The sequence below is a fragment of the Thamnophis elegans genome, chromosome 9, assembly GCF_009769535.1.
Source record: "Thamnophis elegans isolate rThaEle1 chromosome 9, rThaEle1.pri, whole genome shotgun sequence".
Lineage (NCBI taxonomy): Eukaryota > Metazoa > Chordata > Lepidosauria > Squamata > Colubridae > Thamnophis > Thamnophis elegans.
Window position 1 is genome coordinate 30,917,109 of NC_045549.1, and position 22,880 is coordinate 30,939,988.

The 22,880-nt window shown below is 40.6% G+C and overlaps 1 protein-coding gene across 1 annotated transcript in view; it reads right to left on the bottom strand.

The window, feature by feature from the left end:
• Window positions 1-639: 639 nt before the first annotated feature.
• ABCE1 (ATP binding cassette subfamily E member 1) overlaps window positions 640-22,880 on the bottom strand; it is a 29,635-nt gene continuing 7,394 nt past the window's right edge. The window contains exons 5-18 of the mRNA XM_032223724.1: window positions 20,713-20,830; window positions 19,677-19,814; window positions 19,408-19,477; window positions 17,498-17,594; window positions 16,301-16,390; window positions 15,803-15,924; window positions 14,494-14,715; window positions 13,489-13,548; window positions 13,349-13,407; window positions 12,444-12,554; window positions 12,215-12,357; window positions 6,217-6,339; window positions 1,241-1,352; window positions 640-1,099 (exon numbers count right to left, since the gene is read on the bottom strand). Of these exons, the coding sequence (XP_032079615.1) occupies window positions 1,052-1,099; window positions 1,241-1,352; window positions 6,217-6,339; window positions 12,215-12,357; window positions 12,444-12,554; window positions 13,349-13,407; window positions 13,489-13,548; window positions 14,494-14,715; window positions 15,803-15,924; window positions 16,301-16,390; window positions 17,498-17,594; window positions 19,408-19,477; window positions 19,677-19,814; window positions 20,713-20,830 (1,513 nt within the window). The 3' untranslated portion in view covers window positions 640-1,051. The remainder of the gene's footprint in view (window positions 1,100-1,240; window positions 1,353-6,216; window positions 6,340-12,214; window positions 12,358-12,443; window positions 12,555-13,348; window positions 13,408-13,488; window positions 13,549-14,493; window positions 14,716-15,802; window positions 15,925-16,300; window positions 16,391-17,497; window positions 17,595-19,407; window positions 19,478-19,676; window positions 19,815-20,712; window positions 20,831-22,880) is intronic.

A 22,880-nucleotide genomic window follows, 5' to 3' on the forward strand; every position in this document is an offset into this window, starting at 1 on the left:
GCAGTGAAGGTCGCAAATGCTGATGTGACCATAGGATGCTGTAATTGGTCACCAAGTGCCCAGATCACAATCACATGACCCTGCAATGGATACCACCTCTTCAATGCCATCGTAAGTTTGAACATTTGATGAATAAAGTGATTGTTAAGTGAGGATTACTACCTGTAACCAATTCTGTTTTTTCAGTAAAGTTTTTAGGATTTTTTTAAGAATATCCACCTCCAGACCTAATCTAGTGAAGGTACACATTAGATGATTTGTAAAATACTCTAGTATAAGATATTAATTCAAATGTGTTTTTTAAATCACCAGGCCTTACAATCTTGTGTTTCTAAAAAAAAATTCAAGCCATGCATTAGGTTTTCAGTCTGACTTTGAATCAAATATACTAGAATTCCAAAATATGGAACGCACAAATCATCAGTAGAAGCAGCATATCTGCTGATATGTGAAAATGTGAATGGCTAATGAAATTCCATTAGATAGGTTGTTTATAGCACAGTTTTTACTCACCCCAGTATTCCACTATAAGCAATCGGGTAGCAGGAATAGCGTAGGAACTCCTCAGTACTCTTGCTCCTCAAAATTTTATAAACATTTTAACCATAACTGAGTCATTAACATTAAAAACAACTGCTGTAGCTTTAGATGGGCATTTATTCAGGAACCTCTCATTTTTCAGGTTTTATAATATTAATTTGTATGATGACCTTTTTTGTAAATGACCCTATACAGAAAACAGCTTATAAAAGTAAAATTGGAAACATGCCAGCATTTGGTATGTTAATAAGTTATATTTGAACCACAGTGAAAAACACAGTCTCTTTCTATGACATCAGCTGTATTTGCTTTGAACTATTACACCCAAAAGATGGCCATATCAGGCACAAAAAAATGGTACTCTTAACACTGCTTTTAGGCAGTAAATGTTACATAAAGAGTATCATTTTTACTTTTTTTAACCACTGGAATGAGCATTATATTTTAAAACCTGATTGTATTTCATGTAACAAAAGTTTTCACTGTTCTAAATCAATGAACTATTTTTCAATTAATCGTCCAAGAAAAAGTAATTTCCACTTTTCTTCTGTTCCACGTCCTAGGGAGAGAAAAACACTATTAATGAGCTTACTTAACACTCATAACTACAGAAAACCCCTCCACTACCACCACCCAACATTTTGCAGATGCGGTAAGTATATGAGAAGAAAAAAATAAAATTTCTCATGACTATTCCTACCTTGATTGAATTGACTTTGTTTATTCTTGGTCTATAGTTGTTTGGATCTCTTCTGAAAGTAATTTCCAGCTGAGACAAAAACTTATTCATACCAGCCAGAAGAGTTTGAGGACTGTAAAGAAAATTGGCAATTATTATAATTATTACATTTTAGACAATAAACAACTTTTCTAATTAAATGAAAGCCATCTACAGTTTGCCACATATTAAATAGCATTTATGTACAACAAAGCACACATAATTGCATTCATCACGCATTTTGCTATAGTCTAGTAGAAATCTGTTATGCTGGCAACTATTTAGGGGCAATGCATACCTGAGATATGAACTAACAGGAAAAAGGAGATAAGAAAAGGATTACTTGCATACATAACATCCAGCCCGCTCTCCCAATTTTGGTTAGGCTTGTAAAATTCTTTTTTGAAGTGATTTTACCCAGCTTTCAATATACCTATAGAGCTTTTCCAACCTAAAAGGGACTTCAGTGATCTTTCCTGTCCCTAGACATAATATAGGAAACAACCCTCCCCTTCCTTAATTGCTACTACTGGAGGCAAAAAAATAATAATTGTCCAAGTGCAAGGATTCAAAATCAATTGCAGAGCTGGCAAAGAGGCCTGTGAAATGTAATAGAATTCAGATATTTCTTCCACAAAGATTAGAAAATAACTACCTCCCAAACCTTGAAAGAAAGGAGTGGGAAAGAATTTTCCATAGTTCCAATTAGTGTAAGTACTGACATGAAAGCCCTTTCAACATCTAGCCAGGCTCTTCCACTTTGTGGAAATACCAAATCAGCCTCCTTCCAATTTGTGTCCAAACATGCCCAAACAATGTAACAGTTTAATTTGCAAACTACAAAGGGTACATCTGTTTCCCAGTAACAAATTACTTAAGTGTACTAAACTTCCTTTGTGGTGCAACTCTTTTCTTATAAAGATACATCTGCGTTAGAATCCATTTAGTCTAAATTACTAAGAAATATGCTCTGTGCTCTTCCATCAGACAACTGTATTTCTTTTCCTGCAGTTAGGAAATGAGAATCTGCTAACTGAACGTAAATTAAAACAACTATTTTTTTAAATAAAACTTTAATTTTCAGACAAACACACAACACACATCACATAAAAGCCTCTTCAATTACAGTGTGTTGATTGGTTACAAAGTCTTTCTGTGTCCTTTCCGTGGTCCTCACTTGAATTTTATCAAAATTCATATACTGACAATCAAGATACCTTTGTATACATTGTTATTATGCTTCCTCCTATTCTAAGTCATTCAATCATTTTAGCATTGATAACATTCTTTAATAATTTCCAATTCCATGTTTTTTCCCCATTATTAGTATAATCAATCTAATATACATGTATGCAAATTGTTATACTTATTAAGCATCCATTAAGCCCAGTTATTATTACATCCTTTCAACATAAGGCATATTAAATTTGAAGTAAATTTATATTATAACATTTTATTACATTATCCTGAAATAATCCAATGATATTAAGTCTTTCTAATCTATTCTATATAGAATTGTTTATCTTTTATAAAAAGGCTTTTCAATATCATCCCAATCTCACTTACAGTATTGTATAAAATTTCGTATTATCAATCCAGTATATATAAATGCTTTATCATTATTAATCATTTATTTGACTATAGCTATTATTACGTTGTACATAGCACTCAAAATTTAACTACATTTAACTAAAAAATTTTGTGACATTTCATTTCATCATCCTGTATCCTTCCAGAGATAGTGTAGTCCAATATCTCTTGCCATTTGTAAAGTCTGTATTCTAAATGTTTTCTTGATAAGTCTTATGTGGACTTCTCTTAAGAACTTGTTCATTATAAGAATTCAAAACCCTTTATCTGCTCTGTTTATCAGCTTCACTTTTGTTATCGTTAGTGCTTTTGCCAAGATTACTCTCATTATTTCTGCCAAATTTTCTCTCCTTTCTTCATCTATTTTCTGACATCCGAAATGAAGATCCGATTCATCAATTTCTCCTTTCCGTATTTCGCACCTGTCATTTCCCTTCGCTATGTTTACTGTCAGTGTCAACAATTTTCTTATTACTTTCATATGTTATTTTTTCAGCTCTGTCCTCAAACTTCATCATTGTCCCCATACTTTTTGTATTTTGATCTATAATTTCAAATCTCTTTTCAATTCTCTCTGTAATTATTAAAACTTTTTGAATTTCTAAGAAAATTCTTTGCAAAGTTAGTGCCTTTTTTTCTTCACGTTGTATAATTTTCCAGGTTATAAACACTGCCAAAACATCCGAGACTTTTTAGGTCAAACAAATTCAGTGGCGTTTTTCAAATCAAAGTTTTCTCTTTCCTTCAAAGCAACACCTGTATCAACAAAATGTTTTCCACTGTGCCTTTCAATATCTGATAGCTTTATCAGATATTGCCAAGCCTCTAGCCGCTAGATGGCAGTGTTACCTCTTTTCCATCTGTTTTTGCCTCTCTGTCCGAGAGGGGGGAAAAAAAAACCTGTAAAAATTACGTTGCGTCCCAGTCTTACGAGAGAAGAAGCTTTTAATCCATGAATACCAAAAACGGAGAAAGTATAGAAGAAGAAGGAAGAAAAAGAGACCAGTCCAGTTTAAAAGTAAGAGGCATTTGTAAAGAGTCCATCCATAGAAAACAAATAAAGTTAAGGTAGAAAACACTATCGTCTTAGACCAGAGTTGATTCGCCGCTTGTTTTCATTCTGTCTTCAATTTTATTTTAAATTCTAATTCTTTTGGGTTTTCCATTTTCTAATAATAAAAAAAATTCTCACCAATTTGACACACTCCTGCACAGCTTCTGTTTCAGAGGCTTGTCCCAATCTTTGGCCATTTTGGTTACTTTTCTTGTAGCTGGCAAAAAGAGCTTTCTCCTGGATCAATCAGGGGCTTTGCGATGCCCTTGAGATCAGCAGGACATGCCCTTCTCTTATCACTGTTCCATCAGAACAGTTTAGGTCCAAAAGGACCATCCAGAAACAGTGATAACAACAGCAGTCCTGAAGATGCAAGATTGCATGTTGTGTCGTTGCGACGTCAAGCCCTCCAAATTAAAACAACTCTTGAGACAACTTTACCTTAGTTTATCCTAGTCAAATTCTCCTTTTGAGAGAGGCAAATAGCTGCTGATATGGCTTACTGTCAATTCTCTTCCTACACTATTTATGATGGAACCATAGAAAACCATGGTTGAGATCAAGCTGCAAGCACTTCACTCTAATCTACACAATGGCAGCCAAATACCCATCTAATACATTCCCTCTAATACCCATCATAACATTCCTAAAATTCTTTGACAACACCTTTGCATGATACAAAAGTGTGTTCACCTTATCTGATTTGATTATTAACTTCAAAGGTAATGGACAAAAGATTTAACATCCCTTTTCAAGAATATTTATGGAAATTCTCAGTTATCCAGGTCATGGTTGTCCCAAAAGTGCTTTTTCAAGAGGCAACTAGATTTTCTTTGTTTTCCCTTGAAGACGTTTCGCTTCTTACCCAAGAAACATCTTGGATGAAAAGCAAAAGGTTTTCAAGGAAAAACAAAGTCCAGTAGCCTCTTGAAAAAGTACTTTTGGGACTTTTCAATGCCTTTCTTCATATGCAGACCCAAATCCACAGAGATACATCATCTTGAGTATCCCTCATATCAGACCTGACTATTTTTCTTCTGAGCAGCTTCCTAGAATGATCTCAATCTAAATTAATGTCACTTCAATGTAGAGTTCAGCTAGTGTAACACTACAAACATTGTGAAATTCTACCTACTGCAACTACAATTAGAAGATGGACATGGTTTTGACTTCAATACTACCGAGAGTCCTCGATTCAGACCTATAATGGAACCTGCCCATTTTGGTCGGAAGTTGTGAAAAGTGATAACTGAATGGTCCACATGATTGCCTAACAATGATCCTGGTCTCCTGGATGCAATTGTTAAATGAACACGTGAGTCATTATGCAGAGCATGGGATGCCTCAGGTAATCCCAAGGTAGGCCAAGAGAGGCCGAATGTTGGCGCTACCTCAAGCTTCCCAAGGTATATCTCACGTTGAGGACTACATGCAATCTGATTTCCTCACCTCATATTTGCACACATATATTTTATACAGTTTATCCCCTTTAACTCATTATAAACAACTTTTATGTAAAGCATATGAGAGTTAATCCATATATTCCTTAAAAATATCCAATCCACATGTAGAATCACTGAAATCAGAATGTATTAATTTCATAGCCATAAAACTATAGAAAAATGTAGTTCCTTATTTTCATTTGTCCCCATCAATGTCAGCCTTTTTGTTGACTTTACAATGACTAGTTAATTAATTTACATATCCCATTTTAGCATTCCATATCTGTATAATTTCAATATTCCTAGGATATTTTTGCAAGACATTGTCACTAAGTAAGATTCTTGATTAAATATGCATTGTATGTGTATGTGCACATGCAGTAGAATTAGCACTGACTCCAGTACAACTTCCTGCAGTTTTCTTGACAAGATTTCAAAAGTGATTTACCACTGCCTGTTTCCTAGAGCTAAGAGTGACTGCCTAAAAGTAAGGGTCTTTGTGCCTTAAGTGGGACTAGAACTCAGTTGCCTAGCTTCTTGCCTGATGCCTTACCAGACTGGCTCGACTCTATATTACCTTAATCTTCATTATTCTGAACTAGTGCTCAACTGCAAAGTCATCTCTGATATAATACACTGAAAATATATCACAAGTGTTTATTGTTTTTGGAGCTGTCATTATTAATTTTTATTTACTTCCAGTTTTATTTATTTATTAGAAGAACTGCCCGTACTCTAAAGTGTGTGTGTGTGTGTGTGTGTGTGTGTGTAAAATACAAAATGGCTTGATTAAAAAATGAGAATAAGACAAGAATGCAGAAATAATTCATTATAGCATAAGTAGTTCTTTTTTTTCTATCCATCCTGCTTACCTGTTTGCCACTGTGCACTTGGATGGTATTCCATCGAAGACAATGACACGATCTGCTAGGTAGGTGGCCATTATAAAATCATGCTCTACCACAAAAGCAGTTTTTTTAGCGTGAAGAATGAAACTGAAATAGAAGAGAGTTTATTAATTTTTTGCAATCAGATTTTTCATAAATTACAATCGCCTTCAGAAACTAGATATTTCTCAATAAGGGTGGAGATAGCATCCATGCATAGGTTGACACTGTCCTCGCTCTGATTGGACCGAGTCTGATATTAATTAGTCAATGTACTATATAACCCACCTCTGTGAGTGTTACTACCCAGTTTCCGACTCAGTCCACTCTGGGACAGTCATATTGTCCCTTGCATGTATTTGCTATCTATTTACTTCTACTTACCGATTTGACAAGTTCCATCCTCATTATCGCAGTGGAAGACAATCTGTTGGAAGGATCGTTACAAACTCCTCTGGGGGCTTGTGTCTCTCTGGCCACGGGGCTCTGGCCCACAGGCCTATGTTCCTGACAAACTCTTTGATCTGGCTACGCATTGCAAGAGAGGAAAGAGGGAGACAATCAAGGTCAAAGAACCCAGTCTGACAGCTGTCCAGCAGGTCGCCTACGAGGCTTGTCTTTTATGGCCGAGAAGCATTACACATGCTGGGCTTGAAGTGAAGGAGCGTGCATGTTGCAGATTAGGCGGGCGAAGGCCTCCTGCCTCTAAAGATTGCGGTGTGGAAGCAATCTCTCCGAGTGAGGCGTCGGTGGCCCAATATAGCCAGCTGAAGCTAGGCAGCGAACGGAAGCCTCTCTCCATCGGGGCCCAGAGTGCCGCCCAAAAAAGGCGGGAACGCCATTTTGAGCCAGTGGATGTAGCCTGCATCGTAGCGGTCGCCATTTTGAATTGGCATTCCCTTTAGTGGCAATATGGCTGACAGCAGCGTATTTGAACTGGACCCAGAGACCAACAGGCCCACCAGTCAAACTGGCGGCTTGCTCGCGTTAGGACAGAGCCCCATGTCTCCCATTGGACAGCCTCACCCTCAGGCCTAATCAGGGGACAAGGCCTTGAGCAAACGCTGCTCTTACTCCGGCAAGACCTCAAAAAAGAAGGTCACCAAGTCCTCTTTCAAGGACAAGAACCGGGATGACTCAGGATCTTCCCCCCAACGGTCCGATAAGGCTCTGGCCGTGTCAGCCCAGCCCAGCCCACTGCCACCATTACAACTGGAGGTGATCCATGGGCCTTTTAGCCCTATTGACACGTCTGGCCTCTGGGGCAGCACCACCTCAAGACCAATGTGCAGGCCGGCGGAGACCACCTTCACTCCCACCTCGGTGGGGCTCTGCCAGGAAGGTCAGTTGCCTGTCTTGCTTGCTGCATTGCTGCCTCAGAGGAGGGGGAGATCAGGGACGCTGACCTCTTGGAGGAGGAAGGCGCCGCACCAGATAAGCCCACCTGCGTGGGTCTTTTCCCTCCAGCATTGTTCAAACCTCTGTTGGCTAAGGTCAAGGCCTCCTCTGACCTCGAGGTCCAGGCTGAGGCTCCGGCGGCCCCGATACAAGGTCCATTGGCAAGTGTGCTGTTCAAGGAGCACAAGGTGAAAGCTGACACCATACCCACTCCTCAGCTTTTTGTTGACATGGTGAGGCGCCAGTGGGCCGCAACATCAGGCCTGGCGCCATTGACCAAAGGTAGAAGGTTCTACAACGTAGCTGAACAACTGGACAAGAACCTCCTCTGGCCGATCACTGATGCTCCCGTAGCGGCGCTGCATACCAACACCACACTCCCGGGTGCCCAGGAAGACATCTTCAAATCTGAGGATAGACGTGCCGATCAGGTTCTACAGCGGGGTCATCAAGCGCCGAGGTGGCACAGTGGTTAAATGCAGCACTGCAGGCTACTTCAGCTGACTGTTATCTGCAGTTCAGCGGTTCTAATCTCACCGGCTCAAGGTTGACTCAGCCTTCCATCCTTCCGAGGTGGGTGAAATGAGGACCCAGACAGTGGGGGCGATATGCTGACTCTGTAAACCGCTTAGAGAGGGCTGAAAGCCCTATGAAGCAGTATATAAGTCTAACTGCTATTGCTGAGTGTTGGCATGGGCCATGTGGGCCTCAACAGCGGCCTCCTTGTTTTCACGTTCGAGTCTTTTCTGGCTGCAGCAACTGCAGGAACATATCCCCGCAGGAGATTCCAGGGCCCAGCAGGACCTTAATAAGATGATCGCCGCTGTTCAGTTTTCAGCTGATGCCACATTGAGCACAACCTGATTCGCTTCCAGGGCCATGGCCTCGTCGGTGGCCTCCCGCAGGCTCCTATGGCTCTGACAATGCCTCCTATTGTGTCTGACTTGAGACACAAAGGGTGCCTGGTGTCGGAGCCGTACCAAGGGGGAAGCCTTTTTGGGGATTCATTGACACCTCTGTTGATCAAGGGCAAGGACAAGCATAAGATCCTGCCCTCTAACCCAAAGAAAGGGTTCATCTGAGCTGACCCCTACCCAAAGAGACAATCCTTCAGGTAAGAGTACGGGGGGGGGGGGTTCCTTTAGAAATGATTATCCCCCATCAGGGTTCTGTCAGCAAGGCGGATTCTCCCGGCGCTCGACATCAGCAGTATCGGCAGCAAAGGGGGGAGGCAGTCGAAACATCCCTTTTGCGGAGGTGGTAACCGATACTACCGCAAATCCTAATCAGTTACCGTTATCAGGCCCCCATTGGGGGGCGGCTACGGCACTTCACTGACCAGTGGGAGGCCACGATCTCTGATGCCTGGGTTAGAGCCACGGTCAGGTTCGGTCTGACCTGGAGTTTGTTTCCCACCCTCCCAGTTCCTTCTGCCAGTGTCCTATTTCTGGTAACCCCCAGAAGCGGTTGTTGTTGACGGAGGCTATTCAGCACCTCCTTGATATTGCGGCGATCCAGAGGGTACTCACTGACCAAATCCGCCTGGGGTTTTATTCCTTGTTATTTGTCATTCCTAAGGCCTCTGGAGGGTGGAGGGCCATCCTTGACTTGAAATGGTTGAACAGGTTTATTGTGTATAAACGTTTTAAGATGCACTCCTTGCAGACCATCTTGGAAGATGTAAGGGATGATTACCTTACCTCAGTTAACCTCACAGAGGGGTACTTACACATACCCATCCAACAGAAGCATAGACAGTTTTTACGTTTTTGTTATGGTTCTTCTCATTACCAATATCCATTTGGCCTTTCTTCGGCTCCCCGTGTCTTTACTAAGGTTTTGGCTGACTTACGGGTGGTGCCTGTCAGGGTTCAACTATACCTTGATGACATCTTGGTACAATCCACCTCTCCGGCCAGAGCCAGAGCAGACCTCCACATCACTACACAGGTGTTGCAGGCCCATGCGTTTTCCATTAACGAGGCTAAAAGCCATTTCATACCTACCATCAGGATTCTCCATCTTGGAGCTTGGATAGATTCCAGGGCTAGGCAGGTCTTCTTGTCTGAGGAGTGGGCTGCCAGCCTTAAACAAATGGTAATGGAGGTGATCAACAGTAGGAGAGTTTCACCGGCAATCTTATCTAAACTCCTTGGAAAGATGGTCTCGGCCATTTCCATAGTGCCCTGGGCTAGACTACGCACGAGGGACCCCCAATGGTTTTTGCTGCCCTTCCAGAAGAAGAGGATCAGCACGTCATTAAGACAGGTGCATCTCACCAGGGAGGTCTGTCAGTCCCTTAGTTGGTGGCACGCCCCATCCATTGACAAAGGATGTCATTTCACCACCGATGCCAGATTATACGGTTGGGGGGCACACATGGACACACATATAGTCCATGGTCAGTGGTCGCAGGAGGAAGCCAGCAGGAGCATTAACTGGCTGGAGCTCTGAGCCATTATATTAGCTCTGCTGGAATTTCACCGATATATCGAGGACCGACACGTGTTGGTCCTCACAGACAACATCACAGCCAAGGCCCACATCAACAGGCAGGGGGGCACTAGATCGAGGGACCTCATGCTAGAGGCTTATGTCCTGGGAACGTGGCGGAGAATAACCTTCTTTCCCTTGTGGCCGAGCACATTTCAGGGGAGACCATTGTGCGGACTGACTGGTTGAGTACGGCTACAGTAGACCAGGCCGAATGGCAATTGCTCCCTTCTCTCTTTCAGGAGATTACTCACCGGTTCAGAGTCCCAGTTGTGAATCTGTTCGCCAGCCCCTCCAATACCGGTTCCCCAGACTTTTTACCAGATTCCGCACACTGGGAGCAGAGGGAATGGATGCTCTTTGCTGCCCGTGGCCCCCTTTATGCTTTCCCCCCAGTGCCTCTCCTCCCCAGGGTTGTCCGCAGGATCGAGGACAGAGCAGAGGTCATCCTCTTGGCTCTGCACTGGCTGAGGTGTCCTTGGCTTGCCAACCTTCAGACATTGTCGGTGGAGAGTCCCTGGAGGATTCCAGCGGACAAGATTGTCCTCTGCCAGGGAGCTCTACAGCACCCGGAGCCCCAATGGCTCCAGCTGGCTGCCTGGCGGTTGAGCGGCTCGCTTTAAGAGGGGATCAGTTCTCTGCCAGGGTTATTGATACCATACAGGCCTCTAGGAAGCCCTCGACGGTAAGCATTTACGACGCCACCTAGAGAATCTTTTGTAAGTGGTGCCTGCCTAAACAGATTGCTCCTGAGGACTCCGCCATCCCTCAAGTCCTGCAATTTTTACAGGACGGCCTTGACAAGGAGTTATCTCCCAACACCATCAGGAGGCAGGTGGCGGCCTTGGGCATCATTCTTACCTGGGGGGTGGCCAGGCCATTTCACAACACCCCATGGTTTTTAAGGGGGCTACCAACCTTCGGCCACCAGCTGTACACCGGTACCCTACTTGGGATCTCACTAAGGTCCTTCGGGCTCTAACCAAGCCACCATTCGAACCTTTGAGAGAGGTCTCCATGGAATTACTTACCTGGAAAGTTGCCTTCCTGGTGGCGATAACTTCTGCCAGGAGGATTTCAGAACTGCACGCTCTCTCCGTTAGGGAGGTCCTTAGACTGGACCCTTCTTTTGTGCCAAAGGTGGGGTCATGGTTCCATAGGTCGCAGGTGGTGGTGCTCCTTAATTTCTGCCCCAACCCGACTCACCAGCTTAAGAAGCAGTGGCACAATGTCCGTCAGGCGCTGAAGATTTACATCACACACATCTGACATTAGACGGTCAGAGGCACTTTTTGTATCTTTTCTGTCTTCATCCTTAGGCAGGAAGATCTCTACGACAGTGATTGGCAGATGGGTGAGGTGTTGTATAGGGGCAGCCTACGCAGTACAGGAGCTGGAAGTTCCAGGGGGTATTACTGCTCACTTTACACGGAGTGCAGCCACCACAGTGGCGTGGGCTACTCAGGCTTCTCTGGAAGAGATCTGTAGGGCAGCGGCTTGGGCATCCCCATAGCCTTTCATTAGAAACTATAAGTTAGATAAATTTGCATCGGCAGAGGCTGCTTTCGGCTGCAGAGTATTGCAGGTGGTACGATTTGATGTTCAACTACTGGAACAGTCGCCTTCCCTCGAGGACACCTGGCTTGGGTATGTCCCACGCATGGATGCTATCTCCACCCTTATTGAGAAAGAGCGTTGGTACTTACCTGATATGCTTCTTCTAATAGGGTGGAGATAGCATCCAGCCCCATCCCTTCTCTTTTTTTGGAGGTGCCCTGTGTTACCTGCGATTGGAGTGTTATCAGGCTTGGTTGAGCCCGTACGGTTGTGTTGTTTACCTGTTTCACTAAAGATGTATTTTTGGGGGGATAACACGTGGAGTCTGTGTCTTCATTTACTTTGCCGGAAACTGGGTGATAACACTCACAGGGGTGGGTTATATAGTACATTTACTAATTAATATTCAGACTCAGTCCAATCAGAGGGAGGACAGTGTCAACCCATGTATGGATGCCATTTCCATCCTATTAGAAGAAGCATTTCAGGTAAGTACCAATGCTCTTTCTCTCTGTCTACAATAGTGTCAGCTTACCGTTTGACAACTCTAGCAGCCATCAGACGTTGCTCTGAGTCCAGGTAGGCGGAAGGTTCATCAATTAGGTAGACATCAGCGGGCTTTCCGAGACAAAGAGCAAGAGCAACTCTCTGCAACTCACCACCAGATAAAGTTTGCACCTAATGCAGAATCATATTTTTAAATGTTTAGCTGGTAAATTAGGGAAGTTTCATAGAAATGAACCATAGTAACACAAGAATAATACCTCTTGATCAATGATATTTTCAATCTGCAAAGGCTTCATTACATCAGTCACAAACTGTGGATGTGTGTAAGCATCTCTAATCTTCTCATGAAGTAGCTGACGAACACTTCCCTATTCAAATTAGATAATATTTAGAATTAGGCACACTGAATTGAGTTTACTATATTATCCCTACTACTTTTGTTAGGGTGCACAGTCCATAACAATCTAACACCTAATTAGTGACTATTAGACAGAATAGGAGCAGGAGGCAAACTACTCTATCACTACTCTTCAGACACCATAAAATAGGCAAGTCATCTCAAAAATATGGAATGCCAGCCATGTATCTACCCCCATATCAAATGTCTACTACAGTGTTTCCACAAAACTAAGCAGAAAATAACCCCTAGCATGATTTTTAATAATATAAGACGTATCCCCAAAGTAAGCCCTAGTTAAGCTGGGTGTAACCAGACAAGGTTGGATGGTGGGACCTCACTTCACGGCAGCAGCAACAGCAAGCGGAGGCAGAGGCAAGGGAAGAAAGTGATCCAGCCCACTGGATGTACCGTGTGGATGGATTGGGTGGCCCAGGGGGGAGGCACGATCCAACCCACCAGATGTATTATGTGGCCACCCACCCACTCTGTCCCATTGTCTGTATTTGCCCATGGCCATGGGGCAGCCAGCCAACAGTGTGTGTCCAGATTGCGTGCTCTTCATTGCTGGTGCCGCAGGTGACAGGGCACAGGTGGTGCCAACCTCATCCTCCAGCTCCGTCCCACACAGGCCATAACCTGAAAACAAGCCCTAATGCATCTTTTGGAGAAAAAGATAATTTAAGACCCAGTCTTATTTTGGGGGAAACCTGGTAACTCTGATTAATGGATAGCACAATTAAAAAAAAATGAAGCAGCACTTACAGTAGATTTTGGACTGATCTTCTGTGGCTTATAGCTAACATTTAAAACAGGTACTTCACCTGAAAGAGATATACTATATGTAATCTAAGTTATGGAAAATTATTTTTTAAATGTATGCTGAATCAATAAATAAACATTACTTTTATCATCTGGAGTAAGTCGCCCTGCAAGCATCCGAATGAATGTTGTTTTTCCAGTTCCTAAAAAAATAGAAAAATCTTATTTAAAAAGCAGTAATGTTGATAATGTCCATCTTAAAAACAAAGCACACATAGTCTGTTATAGTCTGCTGCTCCCTCTCTAGAACTGCACTCTCTTCCGACAGTACATGCACAGTCCTGAACTTATAGAACCACATCCATTTACTCATATATATGCTAATACAAGAGGGACGAAAGTATTACACCTTGAAGCATCTCGTATATCAGATGCCTCAAACTTAATTTCTGCCTCATTGACTGGACTGACCATGGAGAAACAATTACCATGACACAGGCCCATCACTCCTAATCCCTAAAAGAATCCTGAAGGAAACAATGGACAATGGTATTGCAAACCATTGAATAATCAAGATGAACCAATTCTATTGTACTACCTTCATCCCAGCTCCTCCAGAAATCATCAACTAACAGAACCAACTGTTCTGTCTCAGTACAAAACTAGGAAGCTGGAAACTGGACAACTACTGGACTGTGAGATCCAGTGACAGCTTCCTGAGGAGAGGGTATACTATTGCCTCCTTCAGGGTAGGTGGAACCTCCAGCTCCTCCAATAAAGCAGACACTACTGTACAGCCACATCACCTCAAGGGCAGTCCTTACCAGCCAGAGGGACATGAATCTAATAAAAAGATATCTGAATTAGCAATCACAAGGACTATGTCAAATTCTTCAAGAGCCACATGATCAAAGTAACCTCAGGTAACTTTTTAAGATTTTGCTTCAATCACCTTGACAGGATTTGTCCAATTGAAGCAATCTAGATGTCAAATCTTCAAATGGGCTAGTTTACAGATGGTTCTATTACACATCTCTCAACAGTAAGGAAATAATCACTACACAACACTAAATATCATTTAAATAAGATCAGAAGCAAGCAGGGCCTTCTAATAAAAACTCATTTATTTTCTTTTAACTAAAACTCACCATTTTCTCCTAACATCACCATTATCTCAGAGTCAGTGAATTCTCCAGCTACGATAGACAGCTCAAACTCTCCCATCTTTTTTTTCATTCCAGGATATTTATACATACACATCTTTTTAACTTCTTCTTCATTAGCTGTCTCTGCCACTTTAAAAACTAATGATGCATCTCGAAACCTTAAGTTCTCTGTTGGGACATAACCATCTAAGAAAATATTTATGCCTGTAAGAAAAGAAGCTTTAGTTAATATTGTGAAATTATACAATACAATACAATAGCAGAGTTGGAAGGGACCTTGGAGGTTCTGGAGGCAAGTTGTTCCACTGATTAATTGTTCTAACTGTCAGGAAATTTCTCCTCAGTTCTAAGTTGCTTCTCTTCTTGATTAGTTTCCACCCATTGCTTCTTGGTCTACCCTCAGGTGCCTTGGAGAATAGCTGGACTCCCTCTTCTTTGTGGCAACCCCTGAGAAATTGTCACAATAGATTTAAAAAATGCCCCCAAAGTTCTCAGTGTCTTAAATGAATCTTACTTCCCCAATGACTTTTTTTGTCAGATCACAAAAGGTGATCACGTGACCCTGGGACACTGCAACCATCATAAATATGAAATTGCTTAGAATCTGAATTTTGATCACATGACCATGGGGATTACTGCAACAATCCTAAGTGTGAAAAATGGTCATAAGTCACTTTTTTCAATGCCATTGTAACTTTGAATGGTCACTAAGTAAATTGTTGTAAGTCAAGGATTACCTGTATACATAAAAAGTTCTGCTGTTTTGGAAATGAGATCTTGTAATACAGGTTTTTTATAGGTAAGTAAACATTTGGATACATAAAGATAAGGCAAAATCTATCATAAAAGCATTTTATCCCCTTTTGGAGTATTTTCAACATGGTGCAGCAAGCTCTTCATTTTGAAGTGCTCATATCATATAACCTTTTACTGAAACAATTAAGAAAGGAAAAATTGAACTATACAATTATAGTACCATATCATAGGCATGGTAAGGACAAGAGACAAAAATTGATTTTCACAACTGATCAAATTACCATATCAGTTTTTTTCAAACCTGTGTTCTCAATTCAGCCAGAAGTAATCCAAAGCAGCAGGCTGATAGTACGTGTGAAAAGTATTTTACAATAAGTGTGAGAATTATTTTACTTTCACTTATAAGAACATACTTCCTAGGATACAGGCATACACTACTACACATTTTACATATAGATGTCAATGTATTTATTGCATCAGGGTTTTTGTAAAAATATCCAGGACAGATGAAAGAAACAGTCTGAACAACAATTACCTTCTCTTACACTGAAAGGCATTGTGACGACACCATAAGCACTTGGCACACCATACAAGCAGCAGATAAAATCGGAGAGATAATCTAAGACACTCAGGTCATGCTCTACGACAATAATATATCTAGAACATAAAAAAGTAAAGAACCAAAAGTTCAGAAATTTCAATTAAGCTTTTCTTCACATTTCAGTAAACATAACATCAAGGTACAATATTTTACTCATGTAAAATAAATGTGTGAATATCATTTTCTATCCTACAGGGTTTTATCAACTTCATTTTACAAACATTAGTTTGAGGATTCTTTACGTCCTTTTGTTTGTAAAAGGAAAGAAATAATACTAATCTAGGTAAGAGTTAAAGATATAGATAATATCAAAGAAATAAAAACAAAAAAGGGGCAAAAATAATTCAAGGAGTTTTATTGTGAGAAGGATTTTTTTAAAAAAAAAACCATGCAACTCACATGATTTTAGGTGTCCATTTATAAATGTCTTACCTGTCTGGATTTATTAGAGATCGAATAGTAACAGCAGCCTTCAGACGCTGCTTAACATCCAGGTAGCTGGAAGGTTCATCAAACATGAAGCTACCTCCCCCCAAAAAAGAAGACAGGCTTTCATCAGCGTTAAAAAAATATTTTCCCTAAAAAAATACACCATTAATTCCAGTAAGCAAAAGTACTCCACATAATTCAAAGGTGTTTTGAGCATGTGCATAGGTTTCACAAGTTACAAATGTATAGCATAACAACAATTTTGATGGATTAGACCAATCTTAGTATTTTGATTCTTAAAACGGTTGGTTCTTTTGAGAATCAGGGGATGGATGTAAATCCCTTGGAACTGTTTTTTTTTAAATATAATTTTTACTAATTTTTTCACCTACAATTAAAAAAACTATAGAAATATAAAAAGTAGGAAAAGGAAACATGAAAGAAAAAATTACAGACTGCAAAAGAAAAGGGAGAAAAAGAAATATAACTAAAGAAGTGAATTCCAGTATTCTTTGTTAAAAACATAATGATTAATATTTCCACACTCCCAAATTACATATTGGGTTCCCTTCTTCCCATAAACGTAACTTTTTAAGCATAAATCCCAAAATCACCAATTCATTTTCAGCAAAATATCTATGAGTGTGGTTGCATAGGAGAGGGAGTGTTGCAATCCAAGCGTATGCTATGAAGTTCAAGATCCTGGGATTTTGTACTTCACATTAGACCTCCTCAGGATAAAAAGCAAGGACAATCTGCAGTTTTCCTGCCAGCTTCCCAATTGACTTTGCTTGGGGAAAGTTGCAAATGATGATCACATGACCATAAGGCACTACAACCATAGTTAAGTCTGAGCCAATTGCCAAGTACTTAGATTATAATAACATGACTGCAAGGTTGCTGGAACTTCAAGGACCAGTTGCAAGACTCACTCATTCTGTGCATTTGTATGTTTACTTCTCTTCTGTCATAATTCTCATCATATGCTAAATAAATAATAAAGTACAGTTGTAACTTCAAATGATTCCTGAATGAGTGGTCTTTAACTGAAACTACCTGTATATCAGCAAAATTGAAGAAGCTGCCATAACTCTTATTCAATTAATATCATAATCACAGGACATAGCTATTCATTCTAACAATAATGAAAATATTCTGACAAGAGTAATATTACCAAAATATTTGATTGAAAATACGTACATATCAGCTTTCTGAATGCAAACAACAGCACAAGCAAATCTCTGAAGTTCTCCTCCGGATAGATCTTCAACATTTCGTTCTCTTAGATGAGATAAATCTATAAAAGTAGATTTTTTTAAAATACCAAAATATATATTACCATGTGCTAAATATAAAGATGACAATTTAAAAATATTAATTTACATGAAATTCCCTAAAATAACTGTTGTTCATACCTACAAAAGTTCCCATCTTTGTAAGTGCTTCACTATTCCCTTCAAGGAAAATACTAGAAATGATCCTTGGTTAGGTCCATTGCATTGTTAGGTCCATTGCATAGGTCCATTTTTTAACATATAGAAAAAACTGAATCCTAAATAGCAATTCTTGCTGGTAAAAGAAATACTATTTTTCTTGATTTCTTTTACTTTCTGTTCTTTCTCCTTCAAGATCCCATAATTCCAGAAAATCTCCTTCAAACCTCAATTTTGTGGAATATGAGATTATTTTAATTGGATATTTTAATGTATTTTTCAGATTACAGATATAGAAGATTTGATATGAAGTGGTTCCTGGAAATTTAAGAATGGCTGGACATGAGTTAGTAAATGAAAGATAGGCAAAACAGAGTTAATTCATCTGGGTAGAGTTATAAGGAACCGTTGTAGTTCAGTCTGAAGTCTGGACTAAAGATTGGTTCTAAATAAACAAATGGCAACTTTGACCAGCAGTTGTCCAACTTATGTAGGCATTGACATATTTATACAAAAACAGGTGATTCTCATTTAGTGATTGCTTTTTTTAGCATCTTTTTTGCAATTATGGTGTTAATGAAAAAAAAAATACAACTCAGGTTTACAACTTTTGCAGGTCTGTAAAACAAAGGAGAGCTAAAACAAAATCATAAGCACACTTGCAGTTTCACTTAGTCACTAAATTGCCAGACCCAATTATGATCACTAAATGAGGACTACCTTTATGTCACTGAAATGTGTTGAAAATCATGCTGAAAATCTTCAGTTGCTAAAGAGTGAAATGCTAGACTGCTGAAGGCAATCAAGACTTCTGGGACAGCTAATGCTGATTTTACAATACCTTTTTGTGTACAATTCAAAACTATGACATTAATACTTTAAAGTAATAATTGGAAATGGGATACCTACGTGACTTTTTCGTTCGTCTAAAGCATAGATATTCTTTGTCTGAAAATTACATTGTAAACTAGAACCTTTGAGGAGGCATATGTTACGTATAGTAGTATGTTGGAAAGACCTTGCGAGGTGAGGTGAGGAAATGTTGCCAAGAGAAGGGTCAGATAAAGCAGCATAGACTGCAGCTGCATAGTGTGGGCAGAGCAAGCAGCTCAGAAAGGACCCTCCATAAATTCTCGGGCTGTAAAGGTGATGGCAGAAAAACTGCACTTTTGCACACTTACAAGATTCTGTGAATGTAGCTTTACAATAAAGCAGAATTAGCTTACTTGGTCATGTTTCCTATGTAGTCTACCTGGTAAAGCTAATAGTGTGGGTGATACAAGATTGCTGGAGAAGTTTGTTTTGAAATATGTCTCTATTTATAATTCCTGCTTTCAGTTTTGGACTCAATTAAAAATACTTTACAAAATTTATTTTGATATAGTTCATCATTTTAAATAATTTCAGCTCAATTGGATTTAGTTATGTTTTGATCCCACTGAAATCAACCTGATTAGGAAACACAAATGTTTAATTCTTCCTGTTTTCAGCCTATTTCATGTTTAATTTGTTAGCTCTGGATTTCACTGTGAATAATACATTTTAACATACTCTACAATATTTCAATATTTCATTAGCAGCTAATGTACTTTATTTTAAACAGAAACAGAATGTTTTAAAATATTAATTGATTATGTAAACATTCCCAAAATAATGTGTGACGAAACTACCACCTACCAAGCTGTTTACATACAATGGTCTGGGTACCAGTTTCATCCTTCCTGTCCAATATTGCGCCCACTGTTCCCTGTCATAAGACAACAACCAAATTGTTTTTTTAAATCACAGGAGAAACTATACAAAACTGAAGCTTGCTACAAACACAAGTGAGGTTAAATCTTTCATGAAGCTTTGGAAAATTATCTCATTCCCATAACTGATCAGTTATCCCTTTCTTTCGCAAGCTGAGCATTGCATATCAGATACGCAATGCTCTCTTTACTCACCTTCGCAGCTTTTGGGATCTGGTCCACATACTGAGGTTTAATGATGGCCTTGAGATCATCTTCCAAAATTTTTGTGAAGTAGTTCTGCAACTCAGACCCTCGAAAATATGTCAGGATTTCTTGCCAATCAGGGGGGTCCTAAACAAAATATTTAAATAAATGTTTATGGGAATAAAGCCATGGTTCAGAAAATAAAACCACAGATGGTTATTTTGATTATATACTTTGTTCTGATAAGCGAGAATTACCGTTAAACTGCACAGGCAGGGTAACAAATGGGGGATAATGGTAGCAAAGAATTGCAAAACTGATTTGGAAATAACGAAAGAAAAAGAGATAAAAATAAAGTGGAAATGTTTGTGGCACAATGGAGCACATGCTTTTTAAAAAAATGGTTGCTTTCTAATTCTGTATTTGTTATTTCAATACATTCAATGTTTTAGGTATCATATGTGGATGAAAGTATGATATAAGCATTTAAAATAATAAAACTAAGATAATGAAAGCACAAAATCACACAGTGAATATTTAAAAAATCAAACATAAAGTCAATTTGATAAAATAATGTACTGTAAAAAAATTGAAAAGCCAAGCTCAACTGTATTAATAAAGATCAAAGACTTGGCAGAAGAAATATAATTAAAGAGATCTTAATTAAAGGGAAAACTAACCTGCAAACTTTCAAGCTCTACTAGTTTCTATCCACTCATACATTCAAAAGAGTATCATGGTCACCCTCAGAAAGTAGACCAGACTAAGAAACCAATGGCATGTAAATCAATATTACTTTTATTGTAAAGCTACAACAACAGAATCATGCAAGTCTGGATTTGCTTCTTTCTCTCCCTCACTTTATCTTAATGTTAACTAGGAGGGGCATCACTGAGATATTTCCTCAAATTAGATTCTTAAATGGGCAACCTCTGCTTATCTGACTGTTGCTTTGGTAGTGGTCTTCCTCCTTCAAGGCCATTCCCAATGTCATTTACAATTCTTTAAAGCAATTATTAGATCACTATAAAGGTGCTATACATACATCATATTTCCCAAGATTTGGTTTCTGCTTTCCTGCTAAGATTTTCAAGGCAGTTGACTTTCCAATCCCATTTGTTCCAACCAAACCAAGCACTTCTCCAGGACGAGGAATAGGCAACCTTCATAAAGTAATTAAAATGCAGTCAATAATAAAAAACAACATATTACATATTCCTTTATTTTCCAGTTCCATTGTCTTTAGAAGTAAATATGCACTTCTAATGAAAGTTGCAACGTTTAGGTTAAGCTTAAATAACAATTCATGCTAGTCTAGAAGAAACGGAGAATTATCAAAAAATTTAACAAAACTTCATTTGCTGTTAAACTTGCGTTCTTGAAAATATTGTTTAATAAGCACTATAATCTACAATCTGCTTGAATATACTGGGTTATGACAGAGTGTATTCTGACCCTATTTGTCGATAACAAGATTGCATTAATCGTACAAGAGAAAGCAAACAATCTTCTTTGAACTGCTTGACAGTGATAGCCTTTCAGAAAGCCACAAAGTAGTTAAAATTCTGCTGATCATAATATGAAAACTGGTAACTTATGGAATAATTAGGTTTAATTATTCTCATGATATTACTTTGACAGAGAGGGAATAATTGTTTCATATAAAGAATATGTGCATATTGGCTCCATAAATTACCACCATTCTTAGGAATGTGACAATACTACATGGAATCATCAACATCCAATTAATTAAATCCAAGTAGATATCTAATATCGTGTTTCCGCGAAAATAAGACAGGGTCTTATTTTCTTTTGACCCCCAAAATATTGATTGGGTCTTATTATTGGGGAGGGGATTACTGTTTTGGGGTGGTCGGGTGGCTGCTCTCTTGCAAGTGGGTGCCCAAAGAGCCAGGCACAGCAAACGGCTGTGTTGCGCTGTCGTAGCAGCACAACATACCAGCCATGAGGTGACTATGCTCACGAGCAGCCACCCGGCAACCCCCCTTTCCAGCCGGGCAGAGCGCCACTCACGGACCCAGTGATATCCCAAATGCGCTAAGCTGCATGGTGCTCTGCCCTCCCCCCCAGCTCCTGCGGCTTGACGCATTTGGGATACCCTTAGGTCAGTGTATGGCGCTCTGCCCGGCTGGAAAGGGAGGTTGCGCAAGTGCCTGTTCCATCCCCAGCTGGTGTGCCTCCCAACCTCACCATCCCTGGCCCAGCTCTCCCTGCAGGGCGAGTGTGCTGCCGCCACGGCGGCATTCCGAGCGTAACCTATTCTCCGGCTTCCAAACTCCAGAGATCCGCAGCCGAGTCTTTTGGCAGTGACCGCTCTGGGAGTACGCTCTATGGTTGTGGGCTGGCTGAGGCAGAGTGTACTCCCAGAGGGTACAACCATAGAGCGTATTCCCAGAGTGGCAACTTCTGGAAGACTCTGCATCCTACCTCCATGTTTTGGAAGCTGCAGAAAAAGCCATGTGGTGGTGGTGGGCGGCGGCGGCGATGCCCTGGCTCTGCAGGGAGAGTTAAACAAGGGCATCGTGAGGCTGGTAGGTGCACGAGCAGGGAGCGGAAAAGCTGCTCGCACAACCCCCCCCTCTCCAGCCATGCAGAGCCCCATTCACTGACCTAGGGGCATTCCGAAGGCGCCAAGCCGTGGGAGCCGGAGGGCGGCAAACAGGCAGCTTGGCGATACCCCTAGGTCAGTGAATGGTGCTGTGCCTGGCGGCTGCTCGTGACCATGGTCACCGCATGGCTGTTGTGTAGTGCTGCTGCGACAGCGCAAAACAGCTGTTTGACCCTGAGGCTGTGCCCGGCTCTTCATGAGCCCGCTCGCAAGAGAGCAACCCCTCCCCGGCAACCTCCCTCTCCAGTTGGGCACAGCACCGTTCATCGACCTAGAGGTATCCCGAAGGCGCCAAGCAACGTGAGCCTTTGCCTCCCCACCCCGTTCCTGCCGCTTGGCACCTTTGGGATACTGCTAGGTCAGTGAGTGGCGCTCTGCCTGGCTGGAGGGGGGGTTGTCCAGGGGGCTTATTTTCAGGGGAGGGCTTACATTTTTGCCCACCTAAAAAATATGGCATGGCCTTATTATCATGACATGTTGTATTTTCGGGGAAACAGGGTAAGTATATTGATAAATTATCCTAAAGTTGTACTTAAGCTATAAAGCAAAGTTTTACAAAATGACGCAAATAAAATACGCAATTG